General features: G+C 38.7%; 1 protein-coding gene across 3 annotated transcripts; it reads right to left on the bottom strand.

The window, feature by feature from the left end:
- Positions 1–250: 250 nt before the first annotated feature.
- On the bottom strand, positions 251–11,889 carry MCOLN3 (mucolipin 3). 3 transcript variants are annotated; one of them, XM_008921921.3, is made up of 13 exons: positions 11,662–11,889; positions 9,891–10,058; positions 9,233–9,386; positions 8,669–8,753; positions 8,494–8,590; positions 7,875–7,974; positions 5,782–5,894; positions 5,555–5,704; positions 3,469–3,570; positions 3,235–3,357; positions 2,500–2,706; positions 2,005–2,134; positions 251–824 (listed from the first exon to the last, which is right to left on the bottom strand). In XM_008921921.3, exons 1-13 carry the CDS (start codon positions 11,887–11,889, stop codon positions 805–807), a joined length of 1,677 nt encoding a protein of 558 aa, XP_008920169.3. In that variant the 3' UTR covers positions 251–804. The 3 variants fall into 3 exon arrangements, 2 of the variants coding, with proteins under 2 accessions (XP_008920169.3, XP_017927750.2); XR_001920615.2 differs by having other exon boundaries at positions 792–824; positions 3,438–3,570; XM_018072261.2 differs by having other exon boundaries at positions 3,235–3,570.
- Positions 11,890–13,305: the final 1,416 nt, after the last annotated feature.

Raw genomic sequence — 13,305 nt, 5'->3', positions numbered from 1 at the left:
AACCAGAGGAAGATTTCAAAGTAAAAAATAGATATTTTGAAAGGTCCACACACTATAAAATTGAAGGCTGTCACTGATCCTACCGAGTGCTGGATACTGGAGAACATCTACCTTTCTCCATGCTACTCAACCCTCAAGCTCCAGTTCAGCCTGGCATATCCTGGCCTCTCTGAGAAGAGACAGCCACTCACATCAGCTCCTACTTCTGTTTAAGGAAATATTTATTTTATGCTTTCAGCTATATTTGAATGGTTTGTGTATCAACTCACTGTAATGACTCCGGAAAAAAATTACACCAAATTCATAGTTTTTATTTTTACTATGAGTGCAAATAAACAAAAAATTCTGAGAGCTCCAGAGCGAGCTTTCATTCGTTCAGTAACAGGTCAACCATGGACAGATAATGGCAGCAGTACTGAGGGTTAGGTTGGTGTTCAAAGCTGCAGTTGTCCAACACTAGTTCTAATTATAGTTGAAAGTTACTACATTTCTGGTCTACTCTTATAACCTAGCCAAGACTCTGAACACAGACAGCTTTTTGATGCCCTTTGCATTCTAGCACAATTTAACTGAGAAAACAAATAGAATAAAGCTAATATAAACAAACACCCAAACCCCCTGAATTAGCAGTGAGTGTCTAATCAAAAAGTCTGTAAGTTTAGCATAAGCTTCTGGCACAGGCTTACACTGTTTCTCAAGAAAAGCAAATTCAAGCTCTAGATATAAGGTTTTCCAGAAGATCTGTTGTCCAATTCTTCCAATGTGTGCTACTTTAAAGCCTCCGTGATACACTCCCATAATCCATTAAATATGTTCGCTACAACCTGTACAAGAGAGGGGAGGAAAGTATCAAAATAATAGTCTCATTGTACAAGGAGCCTTAGAAATGCAACTGAACTATTTAATTACAAATTTGACATACATCAATAAGAAACTGCTAAAAACCACTGTAAAACATTTTGAACATGAGAATGCTCTTTTAGATGCCTGATCCCCACTGCACAGTCAGTGGGAAAATTATTACTTCCCCACCCTCTCCTGCCTCATATTGGCTTTCTTGCCTGTTAAACTGAGAGGTGTGTGCAGAAAAGGAAATATTAACATGTCCATGCCCTTTACCCAGGAGCAAGATACCCTGCTCTGCTTCATCCCACACTTTTATCTCCAGTAAGGCACTGGGTCAGAACAGGGGTTGGCTCACAGCAGGCTCTGTCATCTCCCTGCTCCAAGATATGTCCCCATCTCCTCCCCCTCATAAATATATTCTATCTGGCACATAACAATATAGTCCACCAGAAAAGCCCAATACCAAGGAATTGAAAACACCTTTGATCTTCTTAATCAAGTGGCAAATATTTTTCAGCTCCCCCACTAAAAGCCCTTCAGCAAGCAAGACTCAGAGCTGCTGCCTGCATGGTTAAATATAAACCACGTATCCTGCAATCAGTATTCCTGAAGAAACAAAACTTCAAATAACTGAAGCATTTGTTCTCCATAGTGAAAGTTAGGCAATGTTTTCCAAGTGCATGCTGTCTTAAAACTTTTACAAGCTGATTTTGTCCCCAAGTTTCAAGCCTGTTACCATTTAAGTTAGGAGACCTTACTGCACAAGGTGTCATTAAAAAGTGGATAAGAAAACACTGAATGAGTTCTGTAAGTCCTGCCTGTTGCAGTGAGTACAAGAACTGTTAATGCTTGCACATTACAAATATGGGCTTCCCGAGTTACTGTATATATTGTCTAACTTTCTGTACCACTTTTCACATGTTAAGTGATTCTTAATTTGAAAGTTCCCTCACCTCCTCTAAGGAATTTGTTGGTTGCTGACATTTTGCTGAAGCTCCATTCTAGAGCACTAGAAATAGTCTGGGATTTTTGTGTTCTGTTTTTTTTCCCCTCCACCCCTAAAATTGAAGGACTCTTCATAAACTTTACACCAGGGGCATTTAGCAGTGTGTCACTTTTGCATATAACTTAATGTATAATTTTAATATAGATACATACCATTACAACAACAGAAGAGAGATGCAGAACTCTCCTCCTCTAACCTGTACCTGCCAGAGTTCGGTAAGTCTTTGCACTGTGCTATAAATCTCTGAAGTTCTGTCTCTGGAAAGCCATCTTGCTGGTAGTGCTAAAAATTGATATTTAGTTAAACCTTTAAAAAGGCTTAAATGTACAATAACCCAAATTCTCCCCAGCCCACTTTTCAGACGTTGCTCAAGTCTGAAATTAGAAGATTCACAGAACCTAATGTGAAAATACTGCTTTTCAGTAGATATTCAGCTTTCATTGGAGCAGGAAAACAGACAGACTTTGTAAGAAAGATGAAGTAGAGAGGGATTAAAAACCCTCCTGTCATCCTTCTACACCCTCAAAAGTAGTCATTATGTTTATTCTTTAGATTGGCATGCACTGCAATTTAAAATATTGAGGGATATGGGAGTCTTGATAGCACCAATTTTGCACTGTTACTCCAAATGAATAATCTATGCTTACCTTGACTGTTTCATACGTATCTGTAATGAGTGCAATGAAAAGACTCAGCACCATATAGATGAACAGACTGATGAAGGAGTAGAGGTAGATCCTGCTGAATAACCAAACCAAGTAACTTTTCTGCTGCATTTTTGCAAAGGTGGCAAACATGTCATCTCCATTGATCAATGAGAAAAGGCATTCAGAAACTGTGTTCAGAGAGCGAAACTAGAGAGGAGAGAAGAAGACAAGAATATCTGTCACTGCTTTATTTAGATACAAAGACTGTAGATAACATGAAGATACGCAGCTGGTAACTGGCTGCCTTGGATCTCTTCCTACACACAGGGTATGACAAAGTGCAAACAATAAAAAATTTGATGAATGAGTAAAGTTTGTCACCTCCTATACATATACACATTCAATTCAGATAAGCCAAATTCTTTTTTAAAAGGGATAAGCATAATGTTTCCAAAGTTTTAGTCTGACAAGAGTGTTCTGTAAAATGAAAATTATTTCTCAAAATATCAGCATATGATTAGGAGTCATGGCAGCTTCCACTTCTGACTCAGAGCTTTCATAACTCAGGGAAAGCCTGATTGACTCGTGGAAGTCAGACTCCTCAAACACAGCAGCATCATGTTGAAGACGCACTATTTTTATATTAAGGGAAGTCTTGACATGGAAACTTAGAAAACAACAGTAGTAACCTCTCATTCTGTTATTCAAGTTATCTTTTTCGTGTGAGTACATTACCTTCGCATGGTATGGTCCCAGTACAATCCATCCACAGAAACAATAGCCCAGGTAGATCATAGCAGCACAACAGCAGAACCTCATTACATTGGGTAGTGCTGCTCGCAGGGTTAGGATGAGAAGCTGCACAAAGCAATACAAACAGTAAGAATTTAACCAGACACTTCTTCCAGTCCCCTTATAGCAACAAACAGAATAAATACCAACAGTACGAAGATCCCAGGAGATCCTTACATTATACTTCTGAAAGAAACCTAGATAGCGAATGACTCCAAGCCATACAAGCATAGTGGATGTTCCTAGGAGTATGCTACAGACATCATAACTTGTCAGACTCTAAAAAAAACCCAAGAGAACAAACAAAGAAAAAAATAAGACAGAAAAAAATTCATTATTATAAAAACAGGTTCAAAATTGTGACTCATTACCACAAAGATTTGTTAAGAAACACTTTTTCCTTGGCAGACTCTCCCACTGGAAATTAGTTGGAGGCAGTATGCACTGGAGAGAGGTTTCACCAAAGAACAAGGGCCCTTTCAAGTGTAACTCATTTCACATGCCTTTACATAGGGCTGTTTGTAAAACAGACTCTGACAAGATGGGCTTCATTTGCAAAGCCAAGAGCGCAGGTGCACTGCAGGTGCAGAGACACCCCCTCTGTACCTGGCCCACCAAGATCTGTAGAGTGGCTCTGCAAACATTTTTATGCTTCTTCCAGGCCTGCAGCAACTGCTCCTAGAATCTGCATCCACAGATTTCCCAGAGCAGCTTAGAAATCTCTCTACTGCATCCCAATGGACAGCGTAGACGTGAATTTAGAACCACAGAGCAAAGAAGGTTCTTCCAGTGCATAGGAAAAGCTGTTTGTAAAACCTAGCATGACTTGTCAGCATTGCTCAGATAAATACCAAGGAGGATCTTGTTAGGTAGCTGGGAACTATGAGGTGTAGAAAGCTATTAAAGAGAAGACAAATTAGCTCCTAATTAATTCTAACCAGAACTTCATTTATATTTCATTGGCACTTCACTGTTTTTTCCACCTATACCTACTGGCCTGTTTTCATCCAAGTTAGCATATATCCTGTTCCTGAACTGCAGCTCTGCTCTGAAATAGATCATGACAGCTTACTTGAGTAAGAAGTTTTTATTATTTTCAGTTTTTATTCTCCTAAGAATGACATATAGATAACAGATATTATAGATAGATATTGGCAATAGATATTGGTTAATCTTTTCTATTAACATAATTTATTTAGAACTTGGCTACTTTAATGTGAACTTGTTATTCATCCACTTTCATACAGTTATGTGGAACAAGATCTTGTTATTATGGTCCACAAGGTTTGCAAAATGAAGTGAAATGTACCTGTAGAGAAGAGTTTTAGTAAAATACTCTCTTAGAAAAGAAACGTACATAAACAGATATATTTCAAATATAAGATCAGAATCCCAAATGCCAGACCTTTTTCCAATCTTGTTCTCTTCTTTGCTTCTCCCAAAGCAAGATCTTTTATCCTAGCCAACTTCCTCATAGCTTCTTTCTATTCTTAAGAACTGAGTTTACAGTTCCTAAGGTAAGATAGGACAATTTGTACATGGTGTTTATGATAGTCAAGCTGTCAGCAGATGGATTTCAGACCCATCCTTTCATCACTACTGTCCAAAGTTCATTATGTTGCAATGTCACACTTCAAAGCCTGCTACAGATTTTGTGAAGAACAACATTATCTGAATATCAGAGTGTTTCAGGGTTGCATATTGTTTTTCTTCCCTAATTCTTGCTGCACATAGTATGCTTTTACAAGTTTTGCCTTTTTTCTATATCAAGTTTATTTTAGAAACTGAAGGCCTAGAACCTGGCTGTGGCTGACTGTTATGAACATGCTGGAAACTAGAAGCTGGGAAAGCAGCAAAGTGATGTTTAAGGAGAGAGATTCTGTGCTAGTTAAACACTTGTTAAACAGGATTCAAAAAGTTAAATGCTAAATTTGAAAAAAATCCATCAAATGAGCAAATATAAGAGTTTTTAACTGAAGAAGAGGGGAAGTCAACCGTCTTAAACTTTCAGATATGAAGTTCATTTTATTCCTCAGAGTCACAAGGAACAAAGATAATTAGAACTATCATATTTAGTGATATTTGGAGGTTTTATATCTTGCTACTAGAAACAACACATATCAGTTACAAAGAAGAGAAGAAAGAGTTCTAAAATTTCATGCCACTCAGAATCAAGTATAGCCAGCCTAAAGTCTTCTGAGAGATTTGAACCTAGGTGGGACAGAAGCAGTTTTGCTTTCACCTGACAGTGTAAAATGCTTACCTTGGCTTGTATCTCCATCTTTAGAGTTGATCCAACAATAGTTAAGACATCACTAACCATAATCAAGATGTACCATCCATTGACAAATTCCATTTGATCACTGAAAGGCACTTCTTTCTTATAATAATATAGGAAAAAGCTTACAAATTCCTAGGACAAAGGAGGAAAGAAAACAGTTAATCAGACTTACATAAGACAAGACTTTCCAAGGGAGGAGTTATACCCACCCTTTGGAGCCGAATTCCTTTAATTACTGATCGTGTGCAAAGGATCAATGAGGCCAGACAAGTCAATATGACAAAAGCATCGAAGATCATCATGTAATGAGTGTTCTTCTGTACTGCAAGAACAAAAATGCAGATATTTATAGTCAGATGCATTTCGTTTTGTTGACCACCTTGAGTATTGAAGTAAGAATCAAATTTTTATGTTAACTATGTTTATACAATGGAATTAAGAAAAAGCTTAGCATTTTTCCCACAGAAGTTTATAGGACATATTTTCATGAGAGACACAAGTGAATCTGCACTATAGATACCACTTCAGTAAATTTAGGAAGGTTGATATACCAGAGTGTTAGTCCTTCTTATAACCCTGCAGAATTAGAGGTGAGAGTTGATCATTTTACAAGCACTGGAATGGCCTTTGGAGTAACAGAATTAAAAACAAACAAACAAACAAAACAAAACCACACAAAAAATAAAAAACCAAACCAAAATAACCAAACCCAAAACCTAGGAACTTTACAGTATGTATCTTCTTCTCTTTCAGACTAGTATTTGACTGTCAGATAGGTTTCTTTTCCTAGAGCAGTGCGGATAATTTGTACTGCTGCTCAGTTAGCCAAGATCAACCTCAAGCTAGACATTTCTCCATCTCTTCTGTTACTAAAACTCACATTTGTGATCATTTAAGGTCAAATTTTGCACCATCTACCACTAGACCTCTTTTTTTTCTTTTTATACCTATCATACGGCTGAAACTAGGTGCGACAGTATAAGGCTTAGATTTTTAATGGTAAAAGAATGATTGTTTGAGAAAAACATCAAACAATTTAATGCTAAATTTGCAAGAAGATGCAGCAATTCTACAAAATGGGATGCTGAAGTTGTCGTTGTCTCCACGAAGTTCACTACTCAGAAAAAGCCCACCCACTTGTGGCTGCTTGTGCTGCTGCCATTTAAGTTGGTTTGGCAGCACAGTCCAGAACAGCAACAACTCGTTATTGTCCAGTTGCGACCATTACTTTGCTATTTTTCCTTGGCTTTCAGAAAATAATACGGAGTACTCCCGGAGAGGGTTTTTGAAGGGTTTTTTTGGAGAGGCAAAGCTCGGACCCCAGCGCGGACCCTCGGGAAGGGGGGTCAGCGAGCGCTCCCGCCATCGCCACCTGCTGGGCACTCCCGGCACGGCAGCGAGCACGCGGTGCGGGATCGAGCGGAGTTCGCGTTCGTGGGTGGGTTTTGTGCTCTGTGATGCGCTTCAGTAAGTGCCCCCCAAATTAATTCCAGTCTGGATCTTTAAAAAAACCCCACCAATCCTCCTTTTTCACTTCCAGCTCTTCATTCCCTAACATAGGCACAGCAACGGGGAAAGCAGCAAAAGTAGAAAAAAAGAACCTGGTACATCCTATTGTCTACTTCAGAAAAAAGAAATTAAAAGTAAGCAGAATTTAGAGTCCTGGAAGGCTTCTGTCTATCAAAGAGATTATTTTTGCTAATGAAAAGGATCTCGTATGATGTTTTGACCAGAACAAATAGCTGCCAACAAAGGCAGCTCACTCTTGTGAGTCACTATATAGGTAATTTAACCATACTATGCATCTCAAATACATGGCAAATGACAGCTAGAAGTGGTTTTAGCCATTTCATTCCAGCAAGCCTTAACAACAGTGCTTCCGTATCTCTCCTGGTGCTAAGTCCTGAAATAAGAGTAAATCAGTTTCAACTTTCAACCACTATCATGTGTCCAGTTGCCTGGGGCTAGAACAGTTCACAGCCCTGCCTTAAGAAATGAGCAGTGTAAGTTCAGTAGCGAAAGCTAGAAGGATGCACAGTGAGGCGTGGAAAAATTTTGGTTGGACATTATCAATGGTGCAAGCTTTGAGAACTGCTAAGGAAAGTAATGGTGTGGCTGGCTTCCCAGGATTTCAGATCAGAGGTTGAAGAACAATTCCTTAGAAAATCAGGCTTTACAGTTCACATATTAGAGATTGTATATCAATGGTGCCTTATGTTTTAATAAAGAAGAAGATTGACAAGCGTTATACTGGTGAGGCAAAATTTCAGCATAAAACTTTGAATACATTTTTGTCACTTACTTGATCCAGAAACATGCCAGTCTTTACATTCCCTGATCGCTATGTCGTTGTTGAGACTTATTTTAATTCTTCCACTATGTGCTTTATTATCAAACACTATCTGTATTTAAAAAAAAAAGAACCAAAACCAAAAACAAACAAAAAAGGTGCATGTCTTTATAAAGTTAAACCATTATATATGTAGCCCATTGTAGCCCATAGCCAAGCTTGCAAAATGATTCAGAATAATTCTCCTAGGGGAGAAGTTACAAAACTTGTTTAAGCTTAAGGTAATTCCAGTTTCTTCAAATAAATGCTGTCAAAGACAAATCTGATGAACCATGTATCTGCCACAAATTGGCTGATCAATTAGCTACTAAGTGAAATTATTTTAAACTGCATTCTCATTCCTCTATGATCTGAAAACAACCTTTTCCAGAATAATCTCTCTAAAGAGAAGAGATTTATGCTTTCATTATACTTCAGATGGATTAGAACACAAGAGGCTCTAAGCCAAGCAAGTGCTTCAGGACCACTGACCCAGTGGTGCCCAACACTTCAGAAAATATCTGTGCTGACTGTAAACCAGCAAGAGCAATTTGTTGTTTTGAACAGAGACACATGGCAGGCTTCCACATACCCTCAAAGTGAAATCGTAACAGTCAGGGAGCTCATGGTGACGAACGGTCTGGAGGTTGATTGCCTTCAGATTGAACGTGAGCTGCACGGTCACCAGTCTGCAACAGATTCAGATTAGCTTTTCACAGGGAAAATGCACCAACACCCCAACACAGGAAGTGCTCATTCCTCCTCACCTGTGGAAATCCAGAGTGAAATTCAAATTGTGCTTTCCCACTGTTGTGTTGTCTAACGGTGTAATTGGCTCAATGTACAAGCAGTCTGGAATGGATAAGGACTCACAACAATATCTCATGGGTTATCATGTTCTTTAACCATAATCTGCCTGTCCCACGCCCGAGGCTGTAATGAGCTGTTGGCTATACCAGACAAGATAGCATGCTTGAGTGAGGAGGCATTTGAGAAGCTAGCTGCCAAATACACTGGCTTCCCTGAACACCAGCCAAGTTAATCATGATTTCACAGGGAAGGCTCTTGAAATTAGTCCCAAATACTTGTATTAGATGGCCATTGGTGCTAATGACTCATCACTTTTTTGTGTCATTAGACAGAAAAGAATGCTACCTCAGAGGTGAGGGCTACAGGTTACACAGTACTTTTCTTACCAGTTTTGGCTGGTAGTAAGTTCGATACAGATCATGTGATAAGACTATACAGTACTGTAATTTTTTTTTAAGAATTTATCATAAATGTAGGGTCCCTTCTCCCAAAGAATCAATGCAATAGATTAGGTTCATCACCAGTCACAATCTCTGGGTCTATATCAAAGGTGTCATTTCCAGGACAGATGATTCCTCGCTTGTAGAACTGCTGACAAATGGCCAGAGCTGTCTCCTCTGCTCCCCTCTTCTCATAAGCATGATTTCCAACAGAGATGTTGGGCAGCTGTAAGTACTAAAGTTCAGAACAAACAAACAAACTTAAATGGCACCAAAACTGTTAGTCTCTGAGAAAAACAACACAAAACAAAACAAAGCAAACCCAGAATTGTTTGGATCTGTGTCATAACTTGTCTCTTTTATTTAAAAGATCACCTCAGGAACTGTGAAACCTAAACCACACTACAGCTGAGTCCTCAAATACTTTAAGGTATCTGACAAAAACAGTAAGTACAGGATTTAGATCTAAATACCTTTTTGCTTATTATATTTTTCTCTTTGCAGTTCTTACTAGAAAGCCTTGCACCGAATTCTGGATCAGATCCAAGGACTGCTTTTAGTGCAGAACTAGTATACTGAGCTTTAAGGATGTCACCACAAGTACAATGCTCTGGCAATGACAGAAAACCTAAATGAGTTGATGCTTTAGTCTTAAGCAACTGGCACAGAAGTTCAATTCAAGAAAAGGTAGCCAGGCAAAGGGCATATGTACAATATACATTGCAGCCACAATCCTCACCTGATTTATTGCAAAGAATATCTGGTCATAGACATCTGTTTGTGTGTATACAGCGTAGGTATCATCCATTCTGTCCATGTATCCTTTCAAGAAGAGGTGTTTGAACGCAATAGTGTTCTCTTCTTTGAAGGCTACCACCATTTGGTTGCTCAATCCAAAAACCACCAGCTGAAAAAGACATTTATATTTCCTGTTCAAAGACAAAGTTGGTTCTGGATTAACATATGAATCCTGTGCTACAAGCAGCCACTCTTTTGTCATGCTGGTAAACGTGGCAGTTACTTGCAGGCTGCTCCATTTCACAGCTGGTCAAAAGAAAGTTTGACTTTAAGGAAAAAGTGGGTTTCAAGAATGCTCCTTTAATATGTTTACCAGCATGTGAGCCAAGGACTCTCATTTTGACTAAGAAAAGGATGCGATCTCAAATTCAAGCTCCCTATATACTGTTACACTTGTTTTGTTAGTTCAGCCTGGTGTCAATTGAATTGCCTTGGGGAATAACGTTGTTCCACAGCCAAAAAAGCAGGAGACTTAACAAGACCCCACTTTAAAGTCCTTACTCCAGCACACAAAAGGCAATTTGAGAATAATTCAGAAAAACAAACATCTCTCCTTCAAGTTTCAGTGAAAAGTGCTTTGAGAGTAACTGATCAAAACTGTGCTTGTAACAGGATAACCTCTGAAGCTGGTAAAAAAATGTAATACAACTGTTCCTGAAAAGTTAGCAAAACCCCCTGCTAGCTATTATCCAGGCTGGAAAAGGTTTCTAGAAGTATGATGTATTGTTTCTGGGAGCTCACAATTCTCTTGACTATTGTTTCAAATCTGGTGTCAGGTGTATTGTGAAGAAACTCATCAGAGATAAGTCTGAATCAGTAGTCTACAGATTAGTTTTATGGCCATGATGCAAACTGGATATGTAGGTTTTGATAAGGGTAATTCAGTTACAGAGATACTGAAATGTTCTGTGAGCTCGGCACCAGCAAATCAACAGTGCTAAGATTGAATTACCTACAGGCAGATTTTCTCGGAAAAGACTGGCACTATTTGCTTTCTTATTTGGGTTCTTCCATCATCAAATTTTATTTTTAGTTGCAAAATGGGAGGTATGATAATCAGAGAATGATGACACATTTAAAACTGAAGCAATAAGGGACAGAAACGTGCTGCTGCATGTACAGCAGAAGACCTCTAATTTTTGCAGTTTGTCCCATAATTCATGCAACCATGGAAAATATTCTTCTCTATATATGTGTGTCATAGGACTGACACCACCATAAAGGTAAATCACATGTGGGCAACTCTGCAGGATCATCATCTGAGGCATTAGAAAGGTTTTATGAAAGACTTTCTTCCTCCTTAACCACAGAACTTTGAGACAAACAACTGTGTTTTGGGCAGCAGATAAATGTGTTACATGAAATCTATGGTGCAAGACTGGGTGAGAGAAAGAGTGATGAAGAATTTCTGAAGATTTTTCAATGCAAGAGTTTGGGGGGAAAAATGGGAATGAAAAAAAATAAAGTAAAAAGTCAGGTTGAGCCCTTAAATGTGGTTTGTTTCATCTCCATGCTTAGGAAGGCTATTTTTTTCAGTCACCAGTTTTAGGAGAAAATTATGCCACCTAAGATCTAAACTAGATATATGCAAAGAAGATAGTTTTGCAGTCTATTCTTTCCCTTTCTCTGCACCACACCATGAACAGCATGTCACCTGCACTCATTTGACTTTGCACGAGCCAAGAAGAGTCCCTGCTTCCATAGGTACTCACCTGAACTGTAACCATTACTATTTTGAGTAATTGAATCCCAAGTTTCCAAGGCTTTCTGCCCCGGGCCCAGAATTTCTCACATGGGTTCATGAAGAAAAATTTTAACTTCCTTCTAAGCTGGTCTTCCAAAAGCCCCTCCTGTGATATTGATGGGTGCCGTTTGTAGCTGCAAACATTTTCACCATCATGAGAACTGCAGCTGCTCACGGCCACTTCAGGATTTTCCATTTCTGAAATGAAAATCAGTCCATGTCAGTTGAAAAACATGCAAGGATGGATATAGTAGTACCAGATTGGTCTGCACTAACAACCCGGACTCCAAAGATGTTTATTTTCTGTGAAAGGCACTTGCACATTACACTAAATTTCAGACTTTTCTCATATTATTGCACATGTTCTGCAGAACCCACAGAAAAGTTTGGACAAGTTCTTAAATTTGCAGATAGGCTGTCAGGACACTTATTTAATAATGGAATTTCTGTCCATTTGGAATTACAGAGTCACTTGCTGAGAAGTTCTTCCTCTCTCACTTGACAAAACAGCATATATGCAAGACATCCTGACTCATTTCCTTCTGCATCCAGGAGAACACCAGAAGCCTCTCACGAACATTCACTCTTCTGGAAAACTTATTTACTGCTGTAGCTACTATTTTCCCCCACATCTACAAGCCTATGTCCAATCCTTGAAAGAAATGGAATTTTCAAGACATACAGCAGTTTTCTTAGATGTTAGCATTAGCATTGTTCACTCTTGGAAATGGAGATGCAGAATGACAAATTGTAATTCAGATAAATTTCCAGAGAGCACTGACTTGTTATTTAGCAAGATTATGTCTATTTCTTTGTCTACAAAAGACCCAATGCAAACCAACAGCAGTCATGAAGCAGACAGAAAGACAAAGAGGTAATTGTATTCAAGCATCGTGACTAACAGAAGAGGCTCCCATTTTAGTTGAGTATGAGGGGGAAAGATTGGATGAGAACTTTATAAACATGGTTTGAGACGTTACTCTCTATAGTATTCAGCATGTTTAGATTTTGATCTGTTACTAAATTCACCGAGTCCCAAACATTTTATAAATGCTTTATAAAGTACCTAAGAGATAGCCAGGAATATTTATTTCAGATAAAAGATTGTTGACACTAAAAACAGAGGAGACAGCCTAAGCTGTGAATAAATTAAAGATGTGCCTTATTAGACAAATTGTTTTTTATTTGCATAAGAATAGTTTTTATATGCTCAAACAAAACAGCCTTGCCAAGACTGATTTTGAAAATGCCTCAGTCACATCCAGTCACCTCCAGCAGCCCCTGCACACACCAAACCAGTACGATTCAAGACCTTCAATTTCTCCAGCTGTCAGAGAAGGCAAGAGGAGTTTTCAATCAGCAGTTTAACACTAAGAATAGGCCCATAGAGTGGCTTAAAAAAGTTCAGCTACTGTTTTAGCAGATCTTCATTGTCCTGCGGGATACAATACAATATGCTGTATTGTATTCCACTCATCTTTCTCACAGCTGATCCAGCATTCCTAAAGTTAACCCCTACTCTGATACTGCAATAGTACTGTGCTGGATTTCAAACAAACAAACAAACAAACAAAAACCAAACTCGAAAAAACTAAACCCGCTTCTGGCCCTC

Source organism: Manacus vitellinus, unplaced genomic scaffold, assembly GCF_001715985.3.
Source record: "Manacus vitellinus isolate BGI_N305 unplaced genomic scaffold, ASM171598v3 scaffold_21_pilon, whole genome shotgun sequence".
Classification (NCBI taxonomy): Eukaryota; Metazoa; Chordata; class Aves; order Passeriformes; family Pipridae; genus Manacus; species Manacus vitellinus.
This window is presented reverse-complemented; position numbering and strand designations above follow the sequence as displayed.

Coding starts and splice junctions, on each gene's coding strand:
- MCOLN3 (XM_018072261.2), bottom strand. CDS start 11,889: ATGGAAAATCCTGAAGTGGCCGTGAGCAGCTGCAGTTCTCATGATGGT. Junction 7,975..8,493: donor GTTACGATTTCACTTTGAGG/GTATGTGGAAGC, acceptor TTTTAAATACAG/ATAGTGTTTGATAATAAAGC. Junction 5,705..5,781: donor AAGGAATTCGGCTCCAAAGG/GTGGGTATAACT, acceptor CCTTTGTCCTAG/GAATTTGTAAGCTTTTTCCT.